The 26,471-nt window shown below is 39.5% G+C and overlaps 1 protein-coding gene across 5 annotated transcripts; it reads right to left on the reverse strand.

The window, feature by feature from the left end:
- On the reverse strand, window positions 1-25,871 carry IL18 (interleukin 18). Of its 5 annotated transcripts, none has more exons than XM_064375411.1 (7): window positions 25,337-25,871; window positions 20,164-20,261; window positions 12,204-12,290; window positions 10,878-10,889; window positions 7,345-7,479; window positions 5,838-5,971; window positions 1-463 (listed from the first exon to the last, which is right to left on the reverse strand). In XM_064375411.1, exons 3-7 carry the CDS (start codon window positions 12,280-12,282, stop codon window positions 242-244), a joined length of 582 nt encoding a protein of 193 aa, XP_064231481.1. In that variant the 5' UTR covers window positions 12,283-12,290; window positions 20,164-20,261; window positions 25,337-25,871; the 3' UTR covers window positions 1-241. The 5 variants fall into 5 exon arrangements, with proteins under 5 accessions (XP_064231481.1, XP_064231480.1, XP_012325953.1 ...); XM_064375410.1 differs by having other exon boundaries at window positions 20,164-20,282; XM_012470530.3 differs by lacking the exon at window positions 20,164-20,261 and having other exon boundaries at window positions 25,337-25,850.
- Between the last annotated feature and the right edge of the window lie 600 nt (window positions 25,872-26,471).

Here is a 26,471-nt window from a genome sequence, read left to right on the forward strand (position 1 = left end):
TAATGATATGAAGTATAATTAATATGCCAATTAACAATGTAGAATGTGTTTTCAGACTATGAACTTTTTAAACATTATACAAATATTTTATTCACTTGGATAAGGGAGAGTTCATCTGCTTTTGTGAAAGTTCATTCATTTCTTGATGATGTTTTTCAAGCCCAGTATTTCTTTCATGTCACCATTAACATAACCTTTCTAAATACAAAAATTCACAGTTCACATTATGAAATTTTAATAGCTAGTCTTTGTTTTGAACCGTGAACAATATAGATTTATCTCCCAATTCATCCTTTTTTTTCAAAATGAGTTTAAAAAGATCTTTCTCTTTTTCACAAGCTAGAAAGTATCCTTCGTATGATGAAGATTCAAACTGCATCTTATCATCATGCCCTGGAACACTTCTCTGAAAAAATACGATGTCACTTTTTGTATCAATGATGTTATCAGGAGGACTGATTTCCTATAGAGAAAAAAAACAAAATTATCTAATTATTTCAGGACATGAACAATTTGAATATATGAAGTTTATTTTGAAGTATGTTACTGAACAGAACAAAAGTAGTTTTTCTTCTCAAGAGTTATATAAAAACATCGCTGAAGAGCAACACTGACCTCCTCTCTTTTTTAACTCTGAATCTCCTATTCTCCCTGTCATGGGATGCAGGGAGATCCAGGCCTCTAGTTTTCCCCTATCCATCAGACAGCTTACTTCTCTGCTCTCCCATTGAGTGGTGTCCACATCTGCTCAAGATGAAGTAGAGTTTCAGCAAAGACCATAACCTTTTTGGGCTAATGTCAGTTCCTGTCTTCTATAAACCATTCACAGCTAAAGACATTGATGACCTCCTCCCATAAACTTACGCTAGTTTGGCTGGGCGCGGTGGCTCACGCTTGTAATCCCAGCACTTTGGGAGCCCAAGGTGGGTGGATCATGAGGTCAGGAGTTTGAGATCAGCTTGACCAACATGGTGAAACCCTGTCTCTACTAAAAATACAAAAATTGGCCAGGTGTGGTGGCGCATGACTGTAATCCCAGCTACTCAGGAGGCTGAGGCAGGAGAAGCACTTGAACACGGGAGGCGGAGGTTGCAGTGAGCCAAGATTGCGCCACTGCACTCTAGCCTGGGTGACAGAGTAAGACTCTGTCTCAAAAATAAATAAATAAAAAATAAAAAAACTTAGGCTAGTTCTAGTTTCTTTTTCTTTTTGCTTTGAGACAGGGTCTCGCTCTGTATCCCAGCCTGAAGTGCAGTAGTGAAATCATAGCTCACTGCAGCCTTGAACTCCTGGGCTCAAGCAATCCCCTTGCCTTAACCTCCTGAGTTGCTGGGACTATAAACGCACACCACCACACTTGACTGATTTTTAAATTTATTTTTGTAGAGATGGGGGGGGCGGGGTGGAATCTCACTTTGTTGCATAGGCTGGTCTTGAACTCCTGGCCTCAAGTGATCCTCCCACTTCGGCCACCCAAAGTGCTGGGATTCCAGGCATGAGTCACCATACCTAGCCTGGCCAGTTCTTGTTTCAGAACCAACCATGAGAGAGACAGGAAGTGCCAGGACTCTTAGCTCACTCTTTCAGTGGAGCTGGAAATTAAAACTTACTGTGAATAGAACCAATACTTGTTCTAGGGCTAGGCCCTGGATTCCTGTATAAACCTGCTGTATTGGCTCAGTTGGCAGTCCTCGACTCTGTCTCCCTGCCAAGAACTCTAGTTCCATAGTAGTCTTGAATTTCTGTCCTGAATGTGGTTTACTTGGCTGGGCCCTGCCCTAGAAGGTCAAATTCTGATTCCTGTATGTTTCAGTCACAGAATAGGGTCCTGTGAGAAATGGTTAGATGACTTGAAACTACAACCTTGCAGGTTATCCAAATGGTAGTACTGCCTGCACTTTTCCTATTAGTGTATCATGTCTGTTTTGCAGGATGGATCAAACATGTGGGTACCACCTAAGGTTCTTCCATGTGAATCCTGGAATCAGTAGACATTTTGGACTTAATTTTGGCCTCGTGGCAGCAAAGATTCCCATGATCCTAAGCACTGACAGAGAAACCTCCAGAATTAAAATTGCATTTCTTCATGCTGCTAAGATGCCTGAAAGACTCTGGGTGGTGGAAGTTGGGGGTAACTCCAACCTCTCAATAATTTGTAGAATTGATAGTCATAACTCTTGACTTTTGTTCTTTACCAACAAGTGTGGGTCCTAAGCTGATGATAGTATAAACTAGTTTCCCTATTGGCATCCACTTCTGCAGCTGTCTACGATATACCACAATCTAGGAAGAGACCCTAAGCTATGGGCATCAGTTTGGAGCTAATCTGAAATCTAATGTATAAGTGAGAAATAATCCATAGCCAAAATTTCAAAAGCTCTAGTAACATTACAGAGGAAGAGAACTAGCATGGAAAGTTACAGTTGAAAGTGAGAGTGTGGATAAATAGAATAGGCAAGCTCTGTAATCACAGTTATTGCACATTTCAGAATAGAGGCAAGGAAATCCTCGGGCAGTAGCTTTCTTGATGTTGACCACTCCCGGTTATCATAGGGAAGATTCATAGCAAGTGGATGTGGAAGCCATTCCAATGACCTTGGAGAACCGCCAACTTGGAAAGCCCTACCTGGTGAAAGTTGAGTGCTCCAAGGGGCAAGGGTTTTTTTTTTTTTTTTTTTTTGAGACAGAGTTTCGCTCTTGTTACCCAGGCTGGAGTGCAATGGCACGATCTCGGCTCACTGCAACCTCCGCCTCCTGGGTTCAGGCAATTCTCCTGCCTCAGCCTCCTGAGTAGCTGGGATTACAGGCACGTGCCACCATGCCCAGCTAATTTTTTGTATTTTTAGTAGAGACGGGGTTTCACCATGTTGACCAGGATAGTCTCGATCTCTTGACCTCGTGATCCAACCCGCCTCGACCTCCCAAAGTGCTGGGATTACAGGCGTGAGCCACGGCGCCCGGCCTTTTTTTTTTTTTTTTTTTTTTTTTTTAAATATCAGAAGGGGTTGAGTCTGAATCCAGATAAAGTTGATATTGATTTAACATCTCCCAAATGCACTGGAAAATCTGAGGGAACCCTGGCCAAGCCTGGATATAGATACATATATATGTATATATATAAAACAGACACTGACAGTAAGCTCTCAAAGGAAATCCTTCTTGGTGCTGTCAAGGGTCTTGTCCAAAGAACTTTACAGGACTTTATAGCTAATAATCAACACTGAAAGGTGAGCACATGAGGGCAGCCAGTTGTATGTTTTTCTTTTTTTTTGAGACAGAGTCTCACTCTGTCGCTCAGCCTGGAGTGCAGTGGTGCGATCTCGGCTCACTTCAGCCTACGCCTCCCAGGTTCAAGCAATTCTTCTGCCCCAGCCTCACGAGTAGCTGGGATTACAGGTGCGTGCCACCACACCTGGCTAATTTTTATATGTTTTTGGGTAGAGACGGGGTTTTGCCATGTTGGCCAGGCTGGTCTTGAATTCCTGACCTCAAGTGATCCACTTGCCTCGGCCTCCCAAAGTGTTGTGATTACAGGCGTGAGCCACCATGCCTTGTATTTTATTATCTAGAACATAGGCTACTTTTATAACCATTGCTAAGATCCTTATTAGTGGCAGGAAAAGGGATTAAAGACAAGAGCTAAAACTGGTCCTAGTCCAACTCCCCCCCAGCTCTCTCCCTCTCTCCCTGTCTCCAACTAATATGTATTTCTTCCAGAAGCAGATTTGCTATGATACTGATGAAGCTTAAATGTCAGATTCTCTTATTTGAACAGGTCTCTTCTAGCCACCCCTGCCCTTTTAAAAATTTGAAATAAATGATTAAGCTTATGCCTGGTAGCTTTACATTCTTTTTTTTTTTTTTTTTGAGACAGTTTCATTCTTGCTGCACAGGCTGGAGTGCAATGGACTGATTCAGCTTACTGCAACTTCTGCCTCCTGAGTTCAAATGATTCTCCTGCGTCAGCCTCCTGAGTAGCTGGGATTACAGATGTGCACCACCACACCCAGCTAATTTTGTATTTTTAGTAGAGACAGGGTTTCTCCATGTTGGTCAGGCGGGTCTTGAACTTCCGACCTCAGGTAATCTGCCTGCCTTGGCCTCCCAAAGTGCTGGGATTACAGGGGTGAACCACTGTGCCTGGCTATATTCTTTTCCTTTAGAAGGGCCATTGAAATTGTATAAGCTTCAGACTCCCCCAAATACAGATTTGTCCAATTCCTACTAAGTGCCAAGCATTATTTCCATCTCCTTAACATTGTCACCATCTCCCCCAATAAGAATCCACTTGTAGGTCGGACTTATCCTAGCTTCTGAATCTGCCTCTGCAGCTGAGTTTTCCTCTATCCCATGTAGCTTGAGCTTGGCCATATCCTTCCCTTCTAATTCTGTTGCTCAGTAACAGCATACTTAACCCTTTCCACCCCACCCTTCCATCCCAGGCCACTAATGCCATTTTGATAACTAACCTGCCTGCCTGTCAGGTCTAGAATAGGGACTCCAAATTGTCACCTGAAGGGGTGGCACTCTGGCTGGAGGGAGATAGCTGAGGGATTTGTCTGGAGGCTGTATCTGTTGCATATGCACTGTTCTTACTTGGATTATATTTTAGAGTGGCTTTTTTCTCTCTCCCAAGTTGCCCCTTGGTACCTTCACTAAGGTTATATCCTAACTTTCTTTCATTGGGGACTGAGTGGGCATAAAAGCAGTTGTTTATTGGTAAATCTCCACTCAAAAAGAATCTTCACGACATGAAATTCTCCTCTGAAGCATTGTCAATCTGTAAGCATCCCTGGCTACTCTTTTTTTTTTCCCCCTGAGATGGAGTTTAGCTCTTGTTGCCCAAGCTGGAGTGCAATGGCACGATCTTTGTTCATTGCAACCTCCGCTTCCCACGTTCAAGTGATTCTCCTTCCTCAGCCTCCTGAGTAGCTGGGATTACAGGCACGTGCCATCACGCCCAGCTAAGTTTTTGTATTTTTAGTAGAGACAGGGTTTCATCATGTTGGCCAGGCTGGTCTCAAACTCCTGACCTCAGGTGACCCACCTGCCTTGGCCTCTCAAAGTGCTGGGATTACAGGCATGGGCCACCATGCCCGGCCTTCTGGCTACTCTTACTGGGAGAAGAGTTTCCTGGCTCCGTCTGTAGCTATAGTTAATTGTGGTTTATCTAACAATAATAGAGGAAAGAGAGAAATATAATAGATAATAATAATGGAGAATAATAGAGAAAAAGTAGTAGCCAGAAATACTTTATACCTGGCTTTCAGATAATTATAGCATTACTTTTGTAGCTGATCCACAAACTTTATTCTATTAGATTAACATTAAAAATAACATACATCAGCTGGAAGCTGAAGCTTGTGTCTAAGACTTAGGCTAAGGATCAGGAACAAAACAACTAGGGATTAAAATATTATCATCATAGTTTACAAAGGTGTGGAAGTATAGAAGGATAATTAGCTTCTTCATAGCAGAACTTATTCTGGAAAGTCACATGTTATTCTTAAATATATAACTCACTATGGATTCTATACTATTCCTGTATAAAGACTGATTATTCAGGAGATGCAGGTCATAAAACAAGTGTTGTATCTTCTCCTGCCGGTGACAGGCTCAGAAAAACCAGCGTTATCACAATAGGTAAAGAGTCTGATAATTTTTAGTAAGTATTCATTTTAATGGTTCTCTGTTTCTTGTTATTTCTGTTCTAGACAAAAGGTTGGTCTGAAGATATTTTTCTAATTATATTATTTATATTAACATTAGAAATAATATATTTCTAATTATATTAATTATATTAACATGATTGAAAACAAAGTAAGGCTCAGTCTTACCTTAAAGGAAATAATTTTGTTCTCACAGGAGAGAGTTGAAATTTTTCCACACTTCACAGAGATGGTTACAGCCAGACCTCTAGGCTCGCTATCTTTATACATACATATAATAAATATGGTCCGGGATGCATTTTCTGAAAAAAATATAATAAATGAGAACTCTAGTCAGAAGAAATTTTGCACAGCAACATTTGTGAAAATTTAACCAAAGAACAGTCCTTAATACATTTGTTCCCACTTTGAGACTTGGCCAGTCTGCAGGAGACTATGTACAGCCAGTCAGACATTTTTAAAAACACATTTCAGGTCTGGCATGGTGGCTCATGCCTGTAATCCCAGCATTTAAAAGTTAAAAATAATCTGTTAAAATTCATATCTTTAGAATACTCAAAAAAGTTGCAGCATGTGTGTTGTAACACACATTAAACTGTGGGGTTGTTTGTTTGTTTGGGAGGCTGAGACAGGCAGATCACTTGAGGTCAGGCCAACATGGTGAAACCCCATCTCTACTAAAAATACAGAAATTAACCGAGTGTAGTAGTGCGTGCCTATAGACCCAGCTACTCGGGAGGCTGAGGCATGAGAATCACTTGAATCTGGAAGGAGGAGGTTGTAGTGAGCTGAGATCGCACCACTGTACTCCAGCCTGGGTGACAGAGTGAAACTGTGTCTCAAACAAACAACCTCCAATTTAATATGTGTTACACATACATGCTACAACTTTTTTGAGTATTTTAAAGATATGAATTCTAAAAGATTGTTTTTAACTTTTAAATGCTAAATAAAATATTTAAAATATATTTGTTAAGGTAAGCATTCAGTATTTTTAAATAATGCACATTCAACTGCTTTAATTCAGCCTAACTTTGATATTTGGAATTCATATTTTGGAAGGCAGAGTAGACTTGATCATTTTCTTTTCAAGTTTTTTTAATTTTTATTTTGAGACAAGGTCTTTATATCACCCAGGCTGGAATGCAGTGGCTATTCATAGGCATTATCACAGTGTATTTATAGCCTCAAAGTCCTGGCCTCAAGCAATCCTCCTGCTTGAGCCTCCCAAGTAGCTAGGATTACAGATAGATGCCACCACACATGGCAACTTAATCATTTTCTATTGCACTCTAAGTTTCTGGGGGAAGATAGACTCATTTGAAATGCATATTTATTTTTAATATTTTGAAAACTATCAGCATTTTCAACTGTAATGAGCAGGGATTAAGCATCCAACTATAGAGGTTTTAAACAGTTAATGCAATCACAATGAAGGGATTGGTGATTCAAAGGTAGGCTCAGAGTGGCATGACCTCTATCAATGTCTTATTGTATCCATTTTTTTACCCCAACTAAAAAACATGGATGCCTTATAAAGTTTCTTGTAAGTAAAATTGTTATTACTCCTGTGACTTTTCATCTGAGGATTGGGATTAGTATGGAAAAATGTAAGCAGTAAAACAGAATGAGAAGAAGTAGCTAGTCATTTCTGCTTGTGAACAAAAAAAATTACCTTCACAGTCAGAATCAGTCATATCCTCAAACAGAGGGTGATTTCTTTGGCCAAGGAAGAGAACTTGGTCATCCAAATTTCTTATAATTGATAATCTGGATTTAAGCTTGGCAAAGTGATCTGATTCCAGGTTTTCTATAATAAACATTAAATCTCATTAAAAATACATACTTTCTTTGTTAATCTACAAATAAGTATGCTATATATTTCAGTTTTGAAAACTATTAATGACAATCTTCTGTTCCAGAAGCAGGCACAATAAAGTTGGCTATTTTCTTTTTAACCTACTCTCAAAGGCACACTCAGGTTCTTGTTACCACGCAGAACTATTCTGCCTCTGAAATGTTAACGTCAAGTATCTTACTTTCTGACCAGTCTCTTCTCCTTTTAGTTTTCTTACACTTCAACTATACGTGTTCTTAGATTTCACAACATCCTCCAGTCTCCTGACTCTTGTATTTCCTCTCTAACCTCTTCCTATCTTCCCTTCCTTCCCTGTGCATCTAGATCTCAGAGTTCTTTGTCTACCATTTTGCTGGGATATTAAATCCCTAACTCATTTGTCTTTCTGCTACAAAACTCCAAACATGGCTGCTGAGTGCTGCTGGTGAGCAATAGCACAAGTGTTCAAATCGGTGCCATTACAAGCATATCAATTGTCAAAACTTCTTTTGCTTTCCAGTTCAGTACTCTCTTCCATAGTTCATAGCCGCAATTGCAAATTTTCTTTGCTCTCTTCAGGACCTCTACACCATCATCTCTGTTTTCATTTTCAGCAAATGATTTCCTGCTCTGCTACTCTACTTACAGCACTGGAGTTGCTAAAGAAAACTAAAAGGAGTAGAGACTGGTCAGAAAGTAAGATATGTGAAGTTATCTCCTCTCTCCTTTTTGTCCCAAGGGGAAATGCGAAGGGCTGATCCCCATTTGTGCTCGGCATGTACCCTCTCCTGAAACCTTGATTTACCAATCATTCTTCTCTTCTATCAACCCAGCAATTCTACCTCCTGGATTTTCTCCTAAAGAAACAATCAGACAAATGTGTAAACATTTTTGTACAGGAATGCTTATGGGAACACTGTTAATAACAACAACAAACTGGAAACAAACATCCACTAATTAGGAATGGATTAAATAAAAAGGGCAAAGATATGCCCTTATTGTAAAATGTTATGAATTTAATATAACTGCAATTACTCATTGCCATGGAGAGATGTCCACATATATAACTAACTAGATTAGGTATGGTATAATCCCCTTTAATATAAATATAAGCATTTCTGTGTCTGGATATAGATATATTGAAAGAAGTATAAATATATTGTATCAAAATGGTAGCTATCATCATTTCTGGGTGGTTTTCATACTTTTATCTTTCATATTATCTTTTTTCATTGCCTGAATTAGTTATAATGAACACATTATTTTCCTAATCAAAAAAGCACAAAGTTCTTTATTTTGAGATTTAAAACTGCTCCATCAACCCAGTCTCACCTTGCAGTTAGTCTTGTTTCTCTCCTCTTTTTAACCGCCAAGCTTTTAGTAAGAATTGTCTGTATCATTTCCTCGCTTTCCATTTACTCTTTTACTCATTGCAATCTGCCTCTGCCTCCATTTCACCATCAAGTTGCTTTCATTGAGATCACCAAACTCCTTGTTACTAAACTAAGAGCTATGTTCTGGCCCTTGATTCTCAAGGCTGCGAAATTCAACACAATGCCTATCCCCTCAGTCCTGAAAAGCTCTCCTGGGAGTTGGTGGAATTCTCTTGGTTTTTCTTCTTCCTTTTTGGTTAGTCTGCTCTCTGTTCCTTATTAGCTTTTCTTTCTAGTTCCGTTAAATGTAGGTATTCCCCCCAGTTTAGTACTTGGCTTTTACTCTCTCACTACACATTTCCTCTGATTTGTCTTTTTATTGCTATAGATTCAGATGCCATTTCTATGCATAAGCCTTCAACATCTCTATCTCCAGCTCAAATCTTTGTCCTGAGCTCAGAACCACATGTACAAGAGTTTACCAGACATCACTACTAGGATGTTCCACAGACATCTCAGCTCCAAAACTAAATTCGTCATCCATCCTCCTCTTTGTATACACCAAAACCTGCTCTTCCTCCTGTGTTTCCTATTTCATGGACTGGTACAAATTGCCTAAGTGAAAAACACAGGCATCATCTTTTCTACTCTCTTCTCCTTTCCAAATCCAACCCTATATCATGTCCCTTTGATTCTCTCAAGTGTTTCTAAAATCCATTCACAGCTCCTCATCAGCACTCTCCACTAGGTCTACCTTAATTCATGGCACCATAGTTTCTTGTAAGAACTAAAATAATAGCCCCTCAACCCTTTTTTGTCCTCCTCAACCCACACCATCAATTCTTTATACCAAAGCCAGAATGATATTTTAAAAATATATCATTTCTGAATTTTAAAGAGTCATATGGCTACCTGGAATAAATATTATATTTTCCAGATTTCCTTGCATAATGTGGCCATGTCATTAAATTCTAGTCAATGGAATATGAGGGGAATTGATGTGTACAACTTCCAGTTAGAGTCATTGAAAAGAATGAGCCTGACTTCCTGTTGTCTTGACGCTTTCTTGATAATGTTGATGTGGACCCGTGAATGAGACCAACAACTGGGGGATGATGGGTAACGAGACTGGAGAACGTCAGGGTCCCAATATCATCAGGTTGCCTCTAGCCATATTACTTCTGAGCTGCCTACTTAGACTTTCTTTGAGAGAAAAAATTTTCTATTTTATTCAGCTACTGCATCTTTGGATGTCTTTGTTACAAGAAACTAATCTTTACCCTAGCTAATACATACTGTGCTTAATTAACTCTATTATCTCCAAGATAAAGTCCAAATTTCAAATCTTGGAGTAAGATAAGATCTTGCTCTACACCCTAATGATCAGTTCAGCTTCTCTCATCATTCTCCTACTCCTACTCTACTTCCATTCTGAATTACCCTGAATTCATCATTAATGCCATGGTTTCTTTCAAATCTTGGCCTTTGAATGTGGTCTTCTTGCCCCATCCATTTGTATCTCCTCTACTTCTAGAATTTTCTGCCCCCCCCCCCCCCACCACCAACCTGGGAAACTCCCAGGCTTCTTCCCAAAGCATTTCTGAGAGGAGGTGTTATTGATTTTGGACAATTCTAATGCTTCAATCCCCTTTTCCTATGCAACCTGCCCTGACCCCCCAACAGAATCCACAACTCCCTGTTAATCTTAGGACCTATGAAACAGGCAGGGTCTATTTTGTAGATTCTAAGAGCTGGAGAATTTTTGAGGATTTTTTAAGGTGTAGAGAAGCATCTTTTGCTAGAGGTTCTTTGTATCTCTTATGGCCATCTTCATTCCAAAGCTGTGCTACTGAGTCCACATTCCTTTGAGGGAAGATTGGTTTTCCAAATAGATGGTATCATGTGAACCATTTTTTTCTCGGCTGATAATGGTGATATAGATGTGTCTCAAGCAGATTACTTAGTTTGCAAAGAAAAATAAATTCACTTATACTTTACCATCATCTTCAGCTAAGGGGGAAGAAAAAGAGAAACAGAGTATGTAAAATTTTGTATTTGACTCAGAATTTCCTCTCACCCCAGCTTTTACTTTTGCTACTCCTCTTTCTCGAACTCCTGTTTTTATGGTGATGGTCTGTCTTGGCTTTCATCAGAGTATTATATAATCATCCAAAAGGCCCATAAAATGAAGCTCATCACACTTAGTGTGTTCTCAGGTAATTTAGACATAAAACTTAAACCCAGGGTTTAAAAATTTCAATATGTAGCTAGAAATAAATTTTATGAAATGATAGATCACTTAAGAATTTTTTACAAAGGTTTTTTTTCAAATTTTTTTTTCAGACAGGGTCTACTGTCATGCAGCCTGGAGTATAGTGGTGGGATCATAGCTCACTGCAGGCTTGAATTCCCAGGCTCAAGCCATCCTCCTGCTTCAGCCTGTGAAGTAGGTAGGAGGTGTGTAGAGATGAAGTCTCACTTTGTTGCCCAGGCTTTTAAATGAAGGTTTCAAATGAAGGCAAACTTTCAAATGAAGCCAAATTGCTCACAGATTAATCATAAGAATCAATTTTTAGGCCAGTGTGGTAGTTCACGTCTGTAATCCCAGCACTTTGAGAGGCTGAGGCAGGCAGATTATCTGAGGTGAAGAGTTTGAAACCAGCCTGGCCAACATGGCAAAACCCCATCTCAATTAAAAATACAAAAAATTAGCCAGGCATGGTGAGGTGCACCTGTGATCCTAGCTACTCAGGAGGCTGAGGCAGGAGAATTGCTTGAACCTCAGAGGTGGAGGTTGCAGTGAGCAGTGATCATGCCACTGCACTCCAACCTGGGCAACAGAAAAAAAAAAGGATCAATTTTTACTTGTCAAACATATTTGCATAAATTGGTATAACTCACAGAACTCTAAATTTAGACTCTCTTACATAATTTGCCAATTTGCTTTGGGAAATTGTATTTTCTGAATGCACTCAATTTTGTACTGGGATTTTCCCCATGGAAATCCCATGAAAACTGGGATTTTCTTTTCTTTCTTTTTTTTTTTTTTTTTTTTAAAACTGGGATTTTCATGATGTGCACTTACTGCCACCTGGAGAGAGAGCTACTGCTAATTAAAGTGCCAGGACACGTGGTGTGACAAGGTGCTAGACCTTGGCTATGTTATGGTTAATTTCTAGAGGTCCACTAATTTTTTAAAAAGCCATTATTATTATAATGAAATTTGGTGACAAAAAGAGTCACTTAATAGTTCACCCCACAACATCTTTTCTAGTTGAATAGACTTATCTGAACCTGGTATTTGTTCTACGGCATTAGCCTTACCTCTAAAGTAAAGTGCATCGCCAGTAAATTTCATTTCCACGAAGTTGATGCAATTGTATTCTACTGGTTCAGCAGCCATCTTTATTCCTAAGGAAAGCAAAGAGCCATCTGTTAAAAGATAATGATTGTCCCTTTTACTACTACTTTACACTACCTTCAAGTTCAGAGGTCAGTTAACCACCTGGTATACTGATGAACAATCTGGACATTTAATAAATGCCAGAAGTTTCAGCTTATGAATACCCATGTCTATATGTTCTCTTACAAATCATCAGATATTCGGAATATAGAAAGGATTTTCTCATTAAACAGTATTATAAAGGGCAGATAGGCCGGGCGCGGTGGCTCATGCCTGTAATCCCAGCACTTTGGAAGGTCGAGGTGGGCAGATCACCTGAGACCGGGAGTTCGAGACCAGCCTGACCAACATGGAGAAACCCCATCTCTAAAAATACAAAATTAGCTGGGCGTGGTGGCGCATGCCTGTAATCCCAGCTACTTCGGAGGCTGAGGCAGGAGAATCGCTTGAACCCAGGAGGTGGAGGTTGCGGTGAGCCAAGATGGCACCATTGCACTCCAGCCTGGGCAACAAGAGCAAAACTCCATCTCAAAAACAAACAAACAAACAAAAAAGGGCAGATAAGTGGCCCACTACTGAACTGAATCATTATTCTAATATTCCTTGAGAAATAGAAATATATTATCAATATAAATGTAATTTCATTTGAGGATGCCAGAAACACATCTAATCCTGCCCTTTAAGAAGAACTGGCTTCATCCTTCTCTTACATCCTTCTCTTATAATCAGTGGGTTCCCAGTGGGAACACCACTCTTACAATCAGTGGGTGAGAGGCTGAAGGCTTATGACTTCATTGTCAAAGTGCTAAAGGTGAAGCAATAATAAAAAATGCTTCCACCTGAGAGTAGAGGCAGGGTAGGAGAAGGCTGAATTGCTCTGGCATTTGATGGCCCTCTTTCTCCATGAGTAGTAGTGGTTTTTGATCTGGAATCCAGATTATACTATGTTTTTAACATGAGTAATACATAAATACAATCTTGCTGTAAAATTAAATGATACAGGATTTGAAAAAATTAAGAATTCTTCTGCCGGGCGTGGTGGCTCACGCCTGTAATCCCAGCACTTTGGGAGGCCGAGGCGGGTGGATCACGAGGTCAAGAGATCGAGACCATCCTGGTCAACATGGTGAAACCCCGTCTCTACTGAAAATACAAAAAATTAGCTGGGCATGGTGGCGCGTGCCTGTAATCCCAGCTACTCAGGAGGCTGAGGCAGGAGAATTGCCTGAACCCAGGAGGCGGAGGTTGTGGTGAGCCGAGATCGCGCCATTGCACTCCAGCCTGGGTAACAAGAGCGAAACTCCGTCTCAAAAAAAAAAAAAAAAAAAAATTCTTCTATTTGCTCTTCCTTTCTGCCCCTCTTCCAATACAGTGTGCAGGCTTCCAGAATTTTATTATGGAGCAGGAGTTCTCAATGAGAGAAATTTGTGAACTTGGGTGGGGTAAAAAATACACATGTATTTTCACCAACTTCTGAAATTTAGCATTCCTTCCATGACTAGTTGCAGGAAACAAACCACAGTATTATTAGTAGTATGTGTGACTCTGTCATTGATAGAAATACCTGTTTTCTATTGTGTTACAATTATTGCAGAGATCTTGAAATATGGTTTATACGCATTACTACTTTGAAATTACAGAAGTTATTAGTCCCCCCAGTAGATCTTATTTAATGTGTTGATAAAAAGCACATATATACGGCATAAAAATTTGTTTAAAAATTAAATGGCATGCAGGGGAGTATTCATTAATCTGTGCTCAAAATTTTTCTAGCATAATCTGAGGCCCAGTATGTATGGTAGAGTAAGAAGGAATTTAAAACTCAGTTTAAAAAAACGTAATCCAAATTAAGCTAACTCCAAAATACTTGTTAGTTGGTATTATTTAAGTTTTATCTAGATTTAGTTCCTTACACACATCCAAATGTGAATGGTTATTAAACTTATTTTATTTAGTAAGTTTAAATAAAATACAATTGTATTAAACATTAATATTTAAATTTATAATTTATTTTTTCTTTTCTGCATTTTTTTTTCTTACACCCTTGTACCCACTGAAAAACTGCACTGGTTTTTATTAAATGAGTTTCATATACAGTTTAAAAGGCAAATGTAAATATGCTTTCTTAAAGATATATCATAAGATGTTCTCTTTCAGTGAATTGAAGTGTTTGACAGAGAAGCAAATGTTAAAACCATGTTATCAGACATGTTTCTTTCTGCATTTGTACTTATTATGACAAGTTTACATATTTAGCTTTTTAGTATTTTTATTTTACTTGTATACATTTATGGGATACAAGTGTAATTTTGTTTCATGGATATATTGCATAGTGGTGAAGTTAGGGCTTTTAGTGTATCTGTCACTGGAATAACATACTTTGTATCCATTAAGTAATTTCTCATCCACTTCCCTCTCACTTCCCCACTCTTTTGAGTCTCTACTGTTTATCATTAAACACTGTCTGTGCATCCACACTACTTAGCTCCCACTCGTAAGTGAGAACATGAGGTATTTGCCTTTCTGTGTCTGAGTTGTTTCACTTAAGATAATGGCCTCCTCCTTCAACAAAGCCACAGCTCATATGAAGAAAAAAAAAAAAAAGAAAGATAATGGCCTCCAGTTCCATCCATGTTGCTGCAAAAGAGATGATTTTGTTCTTTCTTATGGCTGAATAGTATTGCATTGCATATATGCACGCGCGCGCACACACACACACACACACCCATATTTTCTTTAACCATCAGCTGATGAACACTTAGGTTGATTCTATATCTTTGCTATTGTGAATCGTGCTATAATAAACATACAAATGCAGGTATATTTTTGATATAATGATTTCTTCTGGGTAGATATGCAGTAGTGGGATTGCTGGATGAAAGGGCAGTTTTATTCTCAGCTATTTGAGAAATATCCATACTATTTTCTATAGAAGTTTTGCAAATATACATTCCCACCAAAAGTGCATAAGCTGTCCCTTTTCTCTGCATCCTCGACAATATATGTTATTTTTTGTAGTAACAGCCATTCTGATTGGTGTAAGATAGTATGTCACTGTGGTTTCAATTTGCATTTCTATGATGATTAGTGGTGACAAACATTTTCTCATATGTTCGTCGGCCATTTGTATGTCTTCTTTTGAAAAACATCTATTCATGTCCTTAGCTCAGTTTTGGATGGGATTGTTTGTTTTTTTGTTGTGAGCTGTTTGAGTTCCTTGTAAGTTTGAGGTATTAGTCCCCTGTCAGATGTATAGTTTGCAAATATTTTCTCCCATTCTGCAGGTTGTCTGTTTACTCTGTTGATTATTTCTTTTGCTGTATAGAAGCTCTCTAGTTTAATTAAATCCCAAATGTCTATTTTTGTTTTTGTTGCCTGTGCTTTTGAGGTCTTGGTCATGAATTCTTTGCCTAGACCACTGTCTAGAAGAGTTTTCCCTAGGGTTTTTTTTTTTTCTATTTCATAGTTTTAGGTGTTACATTTGTCTTTAATTCATCTTGAGTTGATTTCTGTACATGGTGAGAGATATGGGCCCAGTTTCATTCCTCTGCATATAGCTATCCAATTTTCCCAGCACCAATTATTGAAACTGGTATCCTTTTCCCATTGTATGTTCTTGTCAGCTTTGCCAAAAATCAGTTGGCTGTTAAGTATGTGGCTTTATTTCTGAGTTCTCTATTCTGCTCCATTGACATGTGTCTGTTTTATATCACTTCCATTGCTGTTCTGGTTACTATAGCCCTGTGGTGTAATTTGAAGTAGATAAAAATTTTTTGTTCCAATATTTATTTGGTTTCTATTATACAGCTAAGTATTTAATTTTATGGCTGTAAAAACGTTATTCTGAGAAGGGGTCCACAGTCTTCAGATTTCCCATGAAAGCCCATGCCACAGAAATGATTAGGAAGCCCCTACACTGGAATTCAGCAGTGCCTTGGGTCCCTGAAAGCAGTTATGGTTGGGGCTCTAAGGAAGGTGGCTGAGTCACCGTTGTCAATGGTACATAGAGGAGTAGCCATAAAACTGTGCTCATAGGGAGAGAACTGACTCAAATTCTTTCTAACTTAATCTAAAAGCAAGCATGTATGGTAGAGTAAGCAGGAAATTAAAACTCAGTTGAAAAAACTTAATCCAAATTAAGCTGACTCCAAATACTCGTTAGTTGGTGGCTATTTAACAGTTTTTTTTTTTCTTTTTATTCTTTTTCTTTTTTAGAGACAGGGTTTCACTACGTTGGCCAGGATGGTCTTGATCTATTGATCTTGTGATCCACCGGCCTCGGCCTCCCAAAATGCTGGGATTACATGCATTAGCCACCGTGCCTGGCCTTTTTCTTTTTAAATAGAGATGGGATCTCATTATGTTATCTATGCTGGTTTTTGTTTTTTTCTTTTTTTTTTTTGAGATGGAGTCTTGCTCTGTTGCCAGGCTGGAGTACAGTGGTGCAATCTCGGCTCACTGCAACCTCCATCTCCTGGGTTCAAGCGATTCTCCTGCCTCAGCCTCCCAAATAGCTAGGACTACTGGCGTGTATCACCACACCCAGCTAATTTTTGTATTTTTAGCAGAGACTGGGTTTCACCATGTTGGCCAGGATGGTCTGGATCTCTTGACCTCGTGATCTATCTGCTTCAGCCTCCCAAAGTGCTGGGATTACAGGTGTGAGCCACCATGCCCGGCTGTCCAGGCTGGTTTTTAACTCCTGGACTCAAGTGATCCTTCTCCTCAGCCTCCCAAAGTGCTTGAGATTAAAGGCATGAGGCACCATACCCAGGCCTCATTTAACAGTTTTATCTAGGTTTATTTTCGTATGCTCATCTAAATGTGAATAGTTATTAAATTTATCTTATTTAAATAACTTTTTTTTTTTGAGATAGAGTCTCACTCTGTCACCCAGGTTGGAGTATAGTGGTGAGATCTCGGCTCACTGCAATACCCACCCCACCCCTCTCACCTGGCCTCAAGTCATTCTCCAACCTTAGCCTCCCAAGTAGCTGGGACCACAGATGCGTGCCACCACACCCAGCTAAGTTTTTGTGTTTTTGGTAGAGATGGGGTTTCACCATGTTGCCCAGTCTGGTCTTGAATTCCTGAGCTCAAATGATTTGCCTGCCTTGGCCTCCCAAAGTTCTGGGATTATAGGCATGAGCCACCATGCCTGGCCAACACATTTAAATAAAATAAAAACTGATGTACAAATAAATTTAAATAAAAAATTTAAATATTTAACATTTAAATATTATATTAAATATTAGAAAATATTTATAATATTTAAATTTACAATTTAGAATTATCACCTAGTTTTTTAAAGGAGGGGATAAGGAGACTCTTAGAGAAAAATAATATAGCAAAGGATGAAAAGGTCGCTGAGATAAGTCTAAAATTTTTTAGGCTAGAGTGCAATGGCAGTCTCTGCTCACTGTATCCTCTGCCTCCCAGGTTCAAGTGATTCTCCTGCCTTAGCGTCCTGAGTAGCTGGCATTACAGGTGTGTGCCACCACAACCGGCTAATTTTTGTATTTTTGGTAGAGATGGGGTTTCACTCTGATGACCAGGCTGATCTTGAACTCCTGACCTTGTGATCCACCCTCCTCGGCCTCCCAAAGTGCTGGGATTACAGGCATGAACCACTGCGGCTGGCCCCAAGTCTAAAATTTTTTTTACCAAAGCTAAAACCAACTTTAATATTAAAAATCAGAACAATAATGACTAGATTGTGAGCTCCATGAGGGCATTTTCTTTATTCACCTTTATGGTTTAATTGCTGAACGTGGCCTTGTTATAAATGTCAGAAGGTATTTGTTAATGACTGCATTAACTGAGAAGGCAGACATTTGTTAACCTGAAAGGGACTTTGTGTTTTGATTAGTTATCAGTTGGTGAAATAATGACTAGCATGATCTTCTCTACAAACTTTAATATTACGTAATACACACATATTTATTAAAGTAATTCACCTGAAATGCACCAAGCAGTATGGGCAGGAATCAGATTAAATTACTGGTGTTTAACACTTTGAGTACATAGTTACTCAATGAGTGAATGGATTTAGAGAAGGACAATACTTGAGCTGATTCACCAGTTAAGGTTTGATCACCAGCTAGGCATCAGGAGTGTGTCTAGAAGCTGACTGAACCACACATGAATGACAGTTAGCTCCTACCCTCCAGTGATTCAAGAGTCTAATGGGAGAGAAGAATCTATAAGGAGTTACAAAATAATATAATGGATGATGTAAGAGCTGGAGTTACAAGAGATTCATTCTTTCTGTTTGATGGTGCTGGAGAAGGTTACCATAGGAAGTGATGACTGTGCTGCCTTGAAAAGGAAGCAGGTATTTTCAAGGCCAGGGGAAGAGCCTCCACCAAGAAGAAACAATGTGAACAAAGGCTAGGCAGCAGGGAGACTGAGAGAACATGGGTTGTTTGAGGCCTCAACATTTTTACCATAAACAAGGCAAATGTGATCACATTTTACAGAAAATGCATTTCTAAAGATCTCACATAGTTCAAGATTAACTTTTCTTTTCTTTCCTTTTTTTTTTTTTTGAGATGAAGTTTTGCTCTTGTTGCCCAGGCTTCAGTGCAATGGCACTATCTCAGCACACCACAACCTCTGCCCACCCGGGTTCAAGCAATTCTCCTGCCTCAGCCTCCTGAGTAGCTGGGATTATAGGAATGCATCACCACACCCAGCTAATTTTGTATTTTTTTAGTAGAGTCGGGGTTTCTCCATGCTGGTTGGTCTCAAACTCCTGACCTCAGGTGATCCACCTGCCTCGGGCTTCCAAAGTGCTGGGATTACAGTTGTGAGCCATTGTGCCCAGCCAAGATTAACTTTTCTTTGGGAAAAATGTAAAAGCATGAGAGGAGATATTCTTGGAGTACCTAAACCTACAACAACTAAAGCATATTCTTGCTTTCTTTCTTCAACTTTCTTAGCATTATTACTAGTGTTTTGTAGCCCGCTCTCTCCACACAGACTATAATGGTGGTATTTGGCCTTTTTAATACTGTTTTCTTGAATGTAACTTTTATTTCAACATATTTATTTAGAGTTTTTTTTTTTCACACAGCAGTAACAATACATCCCTTAGCACTTGGATAACATTATCATATATAAAAAATATATCTTTTTTTTTTTTAAAGATGGGGTTTCACCATGTTGGTCAGGTTGGTCTTGAACTCCCAACCTCAGGTGATCCACTCGCCTTGGCCTCCAAAGGGCTTGGATTACAGGCGTGAGCCACCACACCCGGCCTATAAAAATATTTTAAGTTATGATAATAACCTGTATGTCTGAAGAACTTCTGAGATAGTTAAAGTCTAATTTACATAACACTAATATGGAAGCAGATAATTCTACCAGGCATAAGAGACACTTGCATGTGGCAAAGTAACAGTTTATAACTCATCTGACCTACCAGCTTTGAAATTATGTCATTCTAGATAAACTATTTGGAAGAGTCAACATTATTTCCATTTTGCCCATATAAACTATAATTTTTATATTTTGCCTAATTCAATTCACATAAAATGCAACTTGCAATGTAGTTTGAAGAAAGCTTGGAAAGAAGAGTCAGATTACAAAGGCCTTGTGTAAGCAAGCTAAAGAGCTTGAACTTTTTTTTTCCAGAAAAAAAGTAATGACTTAAATAAGAGAAAGATATGGTCCAATTTGTGTTTTAAAAAGCTCACTCTAGAAGCAATGGAAAGAATGGATCTGGGCCAGGCATGGTGGCTCACGCCAGTAATCCCAGCACTTTGGGAGGCCGAGGCAGGTGGATTGCTTGAGATTAGGAGTTTGAGGCCAGCCTGACCAACATGGTGAAACCCCGTCACTACTAAAAATGCAAAATTAGCCAGGTGTGGTGGCACATACCTGTAGTCCCAGCTACTCGGGAGGCTGAAGCAGGAGAATTGCTTGAACCTGGAAGGTGAAGGTTGCAGTGAGCCAAGATCACACCACTGCACTCCAGCCTGGGCAACAAGAGCGAAAGTCTGTGTCAACGACAACAACAAAATGGATCTGATTGAACAAAATTGGACAGAGGTCAGACAACAACTACAGAAGCAATTTTAACGGTTACGAGTTTTTTTTTTTTTTTTAGATGGAGTCTTGCTCTGTCACCAGGGTGGAGTGCAGTGGCGCAATCTCAGCTCACTGCAACCTCCGCCTCCTGGGTTCAAGCGATTCTTCCGCCTCAGCCTCCTGAGTAGCTGGGACCACAGGCGCGCACCACCATGCCTGGCTAATTTTTTGTATTTTTAGTAGAGACGGGGTTTCACCACGTTGGCCAGGATGCTCTCAATCTCTTGACCTCGTGATCCACCTGCCTTAGCCTCCCAAAGTGCTGGGATTACAGGTGTGAGCCAGCGAGTCCGGCCGACCAGTTAAGAGTCTTAAGAGATGAGGCTATAAACTAAGGTAGTGAATTCAAAGATACTAAGCAGCAGGATTTTCCAGCTAGTCTGTTGTGGGTCAAACAGAAGAAGGAGGAACTGAGGGTGACTTTGTAGTTTTTGGCTTGGACAATTTGTTGAGTGGTAACCTCATTCAGAAGAAAAAAGAGAATGAAAAAACAGCTCAGATGGAAACTAATTAGTCCAGTTTTATAAATCTGAGATGTGTCACAAAAGTCATGAGAGAAAGGGTTTCAGGAGGGGCTGCTTGAAATCAGAAACTGTAGAGCTCATAATTTATATATAAGCTTAAACTTGTTCATTGAATTTAGCAATTAGGAAGCTTTGGGTAACTGTAGAACAGTTTGGGTAAAGTGGAGTTAGCAGATGGTAGGAGGATGAGTATCTAGGACAGAATGGGAGGGGAAAAAGTAAGGACAGTGACTACAAACTATTCTTTTAGGAAGTCTGACTACAAAAAGAGTTAGGGTAGTAGTTACTGGGACAGGGGTCGGGGGTGGGTAGCTATATATAATATACGAATTTTAATTTGACTCCAGATACATAGTTCCTGTAAGGTTTGTTCTTGCCGAGTTTAAAAGGAAGAAACTGAGGCCAACACAAGATCCAATATGAAGGAATTTATTCAGGCTCCCGGGCGAGGTTCTGCGGTCCGACAGGAGGGGCTGGTGAAGTCGCATGGACTCCTCTCAGACATGAGTTTTTACAGGGAGTGAAGGAGCTCGCTCGATTGGTTGTGGGAGAGCAGGACTACTATTGGGTAAGGTTACAAGCCTTTGTTTGCATTCAGGACTTGGCTGCTATTGGTTAGAATTACTCGCCTGCTGTTGGCTAGAAAGACTTGGCTGCTATTGGCTAGAAAGACCCGGCTGCTGTTGGCTCGAATCACAAGACCCCGCTTGCATACTAGTTTCTTTAAGAGAAAGCCAGGCTGTGCGAGAAAGGGAGAAGGGAACATGCCCAAGCATGTCCGAGCTTTTGGAAAAAAGCGGGGGGCGGTGTGCATCCGAGCTCCCAGCGAGGCAACCAGCCTTACAGTTCCAATTGTAAGAGATCTAATAAATTACTTTTCAAAACATGTCCTAGTTACCTGCCTAAAACCGAAACCTGGAGGTCATTCTTAACTCCTTTGTCTAAACTTTCCCTTGTCTGATAAATACTGTAGATTCTAACTCAGAAATGTCTCCAGAATTTGGTATCTCCTCTCTGTCTCCAACAGCACTGTTTTAAGTCAAGCCCTCATCACCTCTGGCATTTTCTATTTTAATACTTTTCTACTTGGTTTTCTTGCTTCCAGACTCTCCTCCATTGTTCCAGGTTTATTCTCTCTGCCAGGACAGAACTACTTCCCCTGCTTTTTTTTTTTTTTTTTTGCCTGCAAACCTTGCCTCATCTTTCATCCTGTAACTCCCAGCTTTAACAGTTTCCCTGGGAAAACTTCCTGCTCTTTAATTCTTAGCTAATTATTCTCTTCTCCGAGTCCCACCTCCCTCACATCTGTTCATGTTTCTTAAATAGCTCTTACAACCCTGAATTGAGATTACTTTGATTAAAAATAGGTCTGTTCAGCTTCCATCTGAGTTTTAAGACAATTAGTTATCTTCCCCCCACCCTCGAATCTTTAACACCTGGAAAGAGCTTATCACACAGTAGGAACTCAATAAATGTTCTATGAATAAGAGTTTGCTATGATAAACCTTACTGCCATGACAACAGTTTAGAAAGAGATGTGTAGAAGTTTTTTTATCTTAAACTTTCCCTCCACCTGAAAGCCAATGAGAAGGAGGAAGAACATGAGATAAGCCTGAAAATAGAATTTTAAAAATAGAATAATTTTTCTAATGTCTTCCCCAATTTTTCCCTAGTAGTTTCTTTTTTATTTCATGTGTTTATTCTGAATTCTTTATTCTTATTTTCTTAAAATTCTTCTTGTTCTCAACACATCTATGACTAATTACAAGTGGTGGGTTCTCATCTCGATTTCTCCTCCCCTCAATTTTCCTCTTCCTTTCTCATCCATGTTTCTTTGCTTTAACCCTAATCTACGAAAATTATAGTATCCATTGGATAAAAATGTTTTGACTATTTCATCTAAAATTCTCAGACTATTGACTTTTTTTTTTAAAGTTATAAACCGCCTCAGAAAGATCCTCCCAGGAGTAAGCAGTGACAATTTGTTCTTTAAAACAAACAAACAAACAAAAAGTTTTAGTTATTGCAATACTTTGAAAACTAGGCAGAGGCTAGTGAATGGCAGAATTTCATTATGGAAATTAGGCCACATAAGTTCCAGTTTTGTCTGGGGCAAGTCACTTAATTCTAAGGGCCTCAGTTTCCTCATTTGGACAAGGAAGTTGGATAGTCAATCTTTAAGATCTGTTTCACCTCTAGCAACCTGCAATTCTAGACTCTAGTTAAGGCTGTAAGGAGAGAACCATTAATATGCGGCAAATGGCCTAGTAACCACTTCTTCATAATTCTAAGATAATACATATTTATGGAATATTTATTATACAACCAGCATTGTTAAGCCACTAAGAGTTTAGAAACATACTATTAGGCCAAGCACAGTGGCATATGCCTGTAATCACAGCACTGTGGGAGGCCGAGGCAGGTAGATCACTTGAGGTCAGGTGTTTGAGACCAGCCTGGCCAACATGGTGAAACCCTGTCTCTACTAAAAATACAAAAATTAGCCAGGTATAGTGGCACATGCCTTGTAGTCCCAGATACTTGGGATGCTGAGGCAAGAGAATTGATGGAATGAGGCGGAGGTTGCAGTGAGCCAAGTTCATGCCACTGCACTCCAGCCTGGGTGACAGAGCAAGACTGCATCTCAAACAACAAACATACTCGCCTCAGCCTCCTGGGTAGTTGGGACTACAGGCACATGCTACCACGTCCGACTAATTTTTCTACTTTTTTTTTGTAGAGACAGGGTTTTGCCATGCTACTTAGGCTGGTCTTGAACTCCTGAGCTGAAACGATCCACCTTCCTTGGCCTTCCAAAGTGTTGGGATTATAGGTGTGAGCCACTGTACCCAGCCTGTGATTTTTGGATTGCAGTGGAACAGTCCTGCTGTTTTGCAGTGAACACAAGGTAAAGTGAGATTAGAGTATGGAGGGCACTGGAAATCACGTAAAACAGTAAATTTAATCTCATAGGCAATAGGAAAACATTGCAGATAAAAAGTTATTTTTGAAGAAAGTTTTTTTTTTTTTTTGAGAAAGTCTCACTTTGATGCCCAGTGGCCCAGCTTACCACAGATTCAACCTCCTGGGCTCAAGCAATCCTCAGTATCCTGAGTAGTTCTACAGGCATGCACCAACACACCCAGCTAATTATTTATTTTTTGTAGAGTTGATGCTGCCCTGGTTGTTCTCAAATTCCTGGGCTCAGGCAATCCTCCTGCCTCTGTCTCCCAAAGTGCTGAGATTCCAGGCATGAGCTACTGCACCTGGCCTGAAGGAAAATTTAATAGAATTTTAAGTAGCTTAATATAGGCAAAAAGAGGAATTTCAGTTGTCCCAAAATTTAGGGTGTCCTAATTTTTGTTATTCAACTTCAAATAGACATATTTATTTAGACCTTCCCTTATTGTGAAACAAAATTATCCTGGGGAATTCTATATTATCCAATTGTAGCCCAGCCCAAAGGTGTTGGGGCAGGTTCTACAAGATGACCAACCATGGGCAAATATTTTGCTTGCTTTTAATGTAACTGATTTTGTCTTAAGACTTGCTTTAAAGAGAAGCTTATTTATTTTACCACTCTGAAACAGTGATTCTCAGGAAGTTCTTAAAGTGAAAGCTATTTCTAATAATTCTAAGATGTCTTTTTCACTCATTCACTCATGAGCATACAACAGGCTACATTCTGTGCAATATTGCAATAGTCTGAATGCAAAGAGATGAGAATCCAGCTCATCTATCTGGCTTCTATTAAACCAGTTAAAACACTTGTAGAAATAAAAAAAAAGCGTCACTCTTTACGCCTGTTTTTTTGTTGTTGTTTAAAAAGTACATAGCTGGTCGGGCGCAGTGGCTCACGCCTGTAATCCCAGCAGTTTGGGAGGCCGAGGCAGGTGGATCACGAGGTCAAGAGTTCGAGACCAGCCTGGCCAACATGGTGAAACCGTATCTCTACTAAAAATACAAAAATTAGTTGGGCGTGGTGGTGCGCGCCTATAGCCCTAGCTACTTGGGAGGCTGAAGCAGAAGAATTGCTTGAACCCGGGAGGTGGAAGTTGCAGTGAGCCGAGATCGTGCCACTGCACTCTAGCCTGGGTGACAGAGTGAGACTCCGTCTCAAAAAAAAAAAAAGAAGAAAAAAAAAGAAAAAAGTATAGTCATCTTTAATTAAAATTGTTACTTGTGCTAACGTGATATGCTTAGTGTAAAGAAATTATGAGAGCAAAAAGTTTGAGAACCTCTCCTCTAAAGTGATACTCTCCCATATTTAATAAAAGAAAATAATTCTATTCTGACTTTGCTTATATTTCTTACGTTGACACTGACTGCTCATTGTAGTGATGTTAGATGGTTTATATTCCTCTCAATTGCTTTTCTAGCTTATTTTCGTCTAATTGCCATGGCTGACTTTCTAAATAAAGAGGAATGAAATTTCTTACCTGTGACAAATAGTTTCTTGCAAGAGGAAGCGATCTGGAAGTTCTGAGGTCCCTTTTCTCGTCCCGAGGCGGTGTAGATTGTAGCAGGTGACAGCCACTTTAGCAGCTAGATGTGGCAGCTGCAGCCAGAACTGGCAGCCAGGAGTGCACTGGGAAACAACTCCTTGCTGCCTGTGCAGGCAGTCGCCAGGGAAGCAAAGGGCCAGGAGCCCGGGAGAGAATGAGGAAGAAGGTGGAGAAGGGGAGGAGACTAATGCTGGCACGCCTTGGGCCCGCCTTCTAACAGGCTCTTTTGAAGTGGAAGAGGTTTCGAGTATTTCTTTTAATGTAGTATCACTATTTTAATGAAATCTTTTCTTCTGTAAAAGTTGGGGCTCTGTGCCTTCCAAAACCTGTACCTTTTTCTGAAGTACACACGAACACTTTAAGAAAGCGCCTCCTTAGTCCATCAGAAGCATCTTCTTTTCTCATTTGTCTCTTCATTTTCAGACTTCCTGGTCACATTTCAGCACAAAGCTTTTTCTTACCTTACAATGCAGAATAATCAGTCCTATTGGGGTAATTCCTACAATGTTACAATACTTAAAATATTCCTAAAATGTAACTTTTTAAGAAAGAAACATTTTGCAAAATATTTTCTTTTACTTTATAACCTCATTCAGGACTTCCCCTCCCTCCCAAGCTCAAAACGGTGTCAAAGGGTAGTTGATAGAGGTCATTAATATTTACTTTTCAGTGGAACAGGCGACCATTTTTATAAAACTTCTTTATCTGCTATATCAGACGCAAGCCACATGCATACCATCATTAGAATTTTATTTAACAATTTTTAAATTTCCTGCAACAGAAAGTAAACTTGGGGGGAGAGATACCAAAATTCAGATACAAGGGCAAATGCTTACTTACAGTTTCCAGTGTTAAAACTTTCCATTCCTGGAATGATAGCAAAGACTGACTTAAAATATTTGAAATACAATTTAAGGATATGTATTTTTAGGGCTTATGCTCGTTTGTTAAAAAATAGTCTTATAGAATGCAACTTTTAAAGAGCAGAGTGTAAATATCACAGTTTTGAAAATAATTAGTGGAAACTGAATTTCTTGGCTATTTTTTTTTTGAACATGTGCTAAACTGT

This window comes from Aotus nancymaae, unplaced genomic scaffold, assembly GCF_030222135.1.
Source record: "Aotus nancymaae isolate 86718 unplaced genomic scaffold, 86718_ANA_hifiasm-v0.15.2.pri h1tg000012l, whole genome shotgun sequence".
Taxonomy (NCBI): Eukaryota; Metazoa; Chordata; class Mammalia; order Primates; family Aotidae; genus Aotus; species Aotus nancymaae.

Bases quoted from the DNA above. Each gene is read 5' to 3' on its own strand.
- IL18 (XM_064375411.1), bottom strand. From the start codon at position 12,282: ATGGCTGCTGAACCAGTAGAATACAATTGCATCAACTTCGTGGAAATG. The intron at 5,972-7,344 runs GTAATTTTTTTT...TATTTTTTTCAG, and splicing joins GACTGATTCTGACTGTGAAG to AAAATGCATCCCGGACCATA. The intron at 464-5,837 runs GTAAGACTGAGC...TTTTCTCTATAG, and splicing joins ACAAAATTATTTCCTTTAAG to GAAATCAGTCCTCCTGATAA.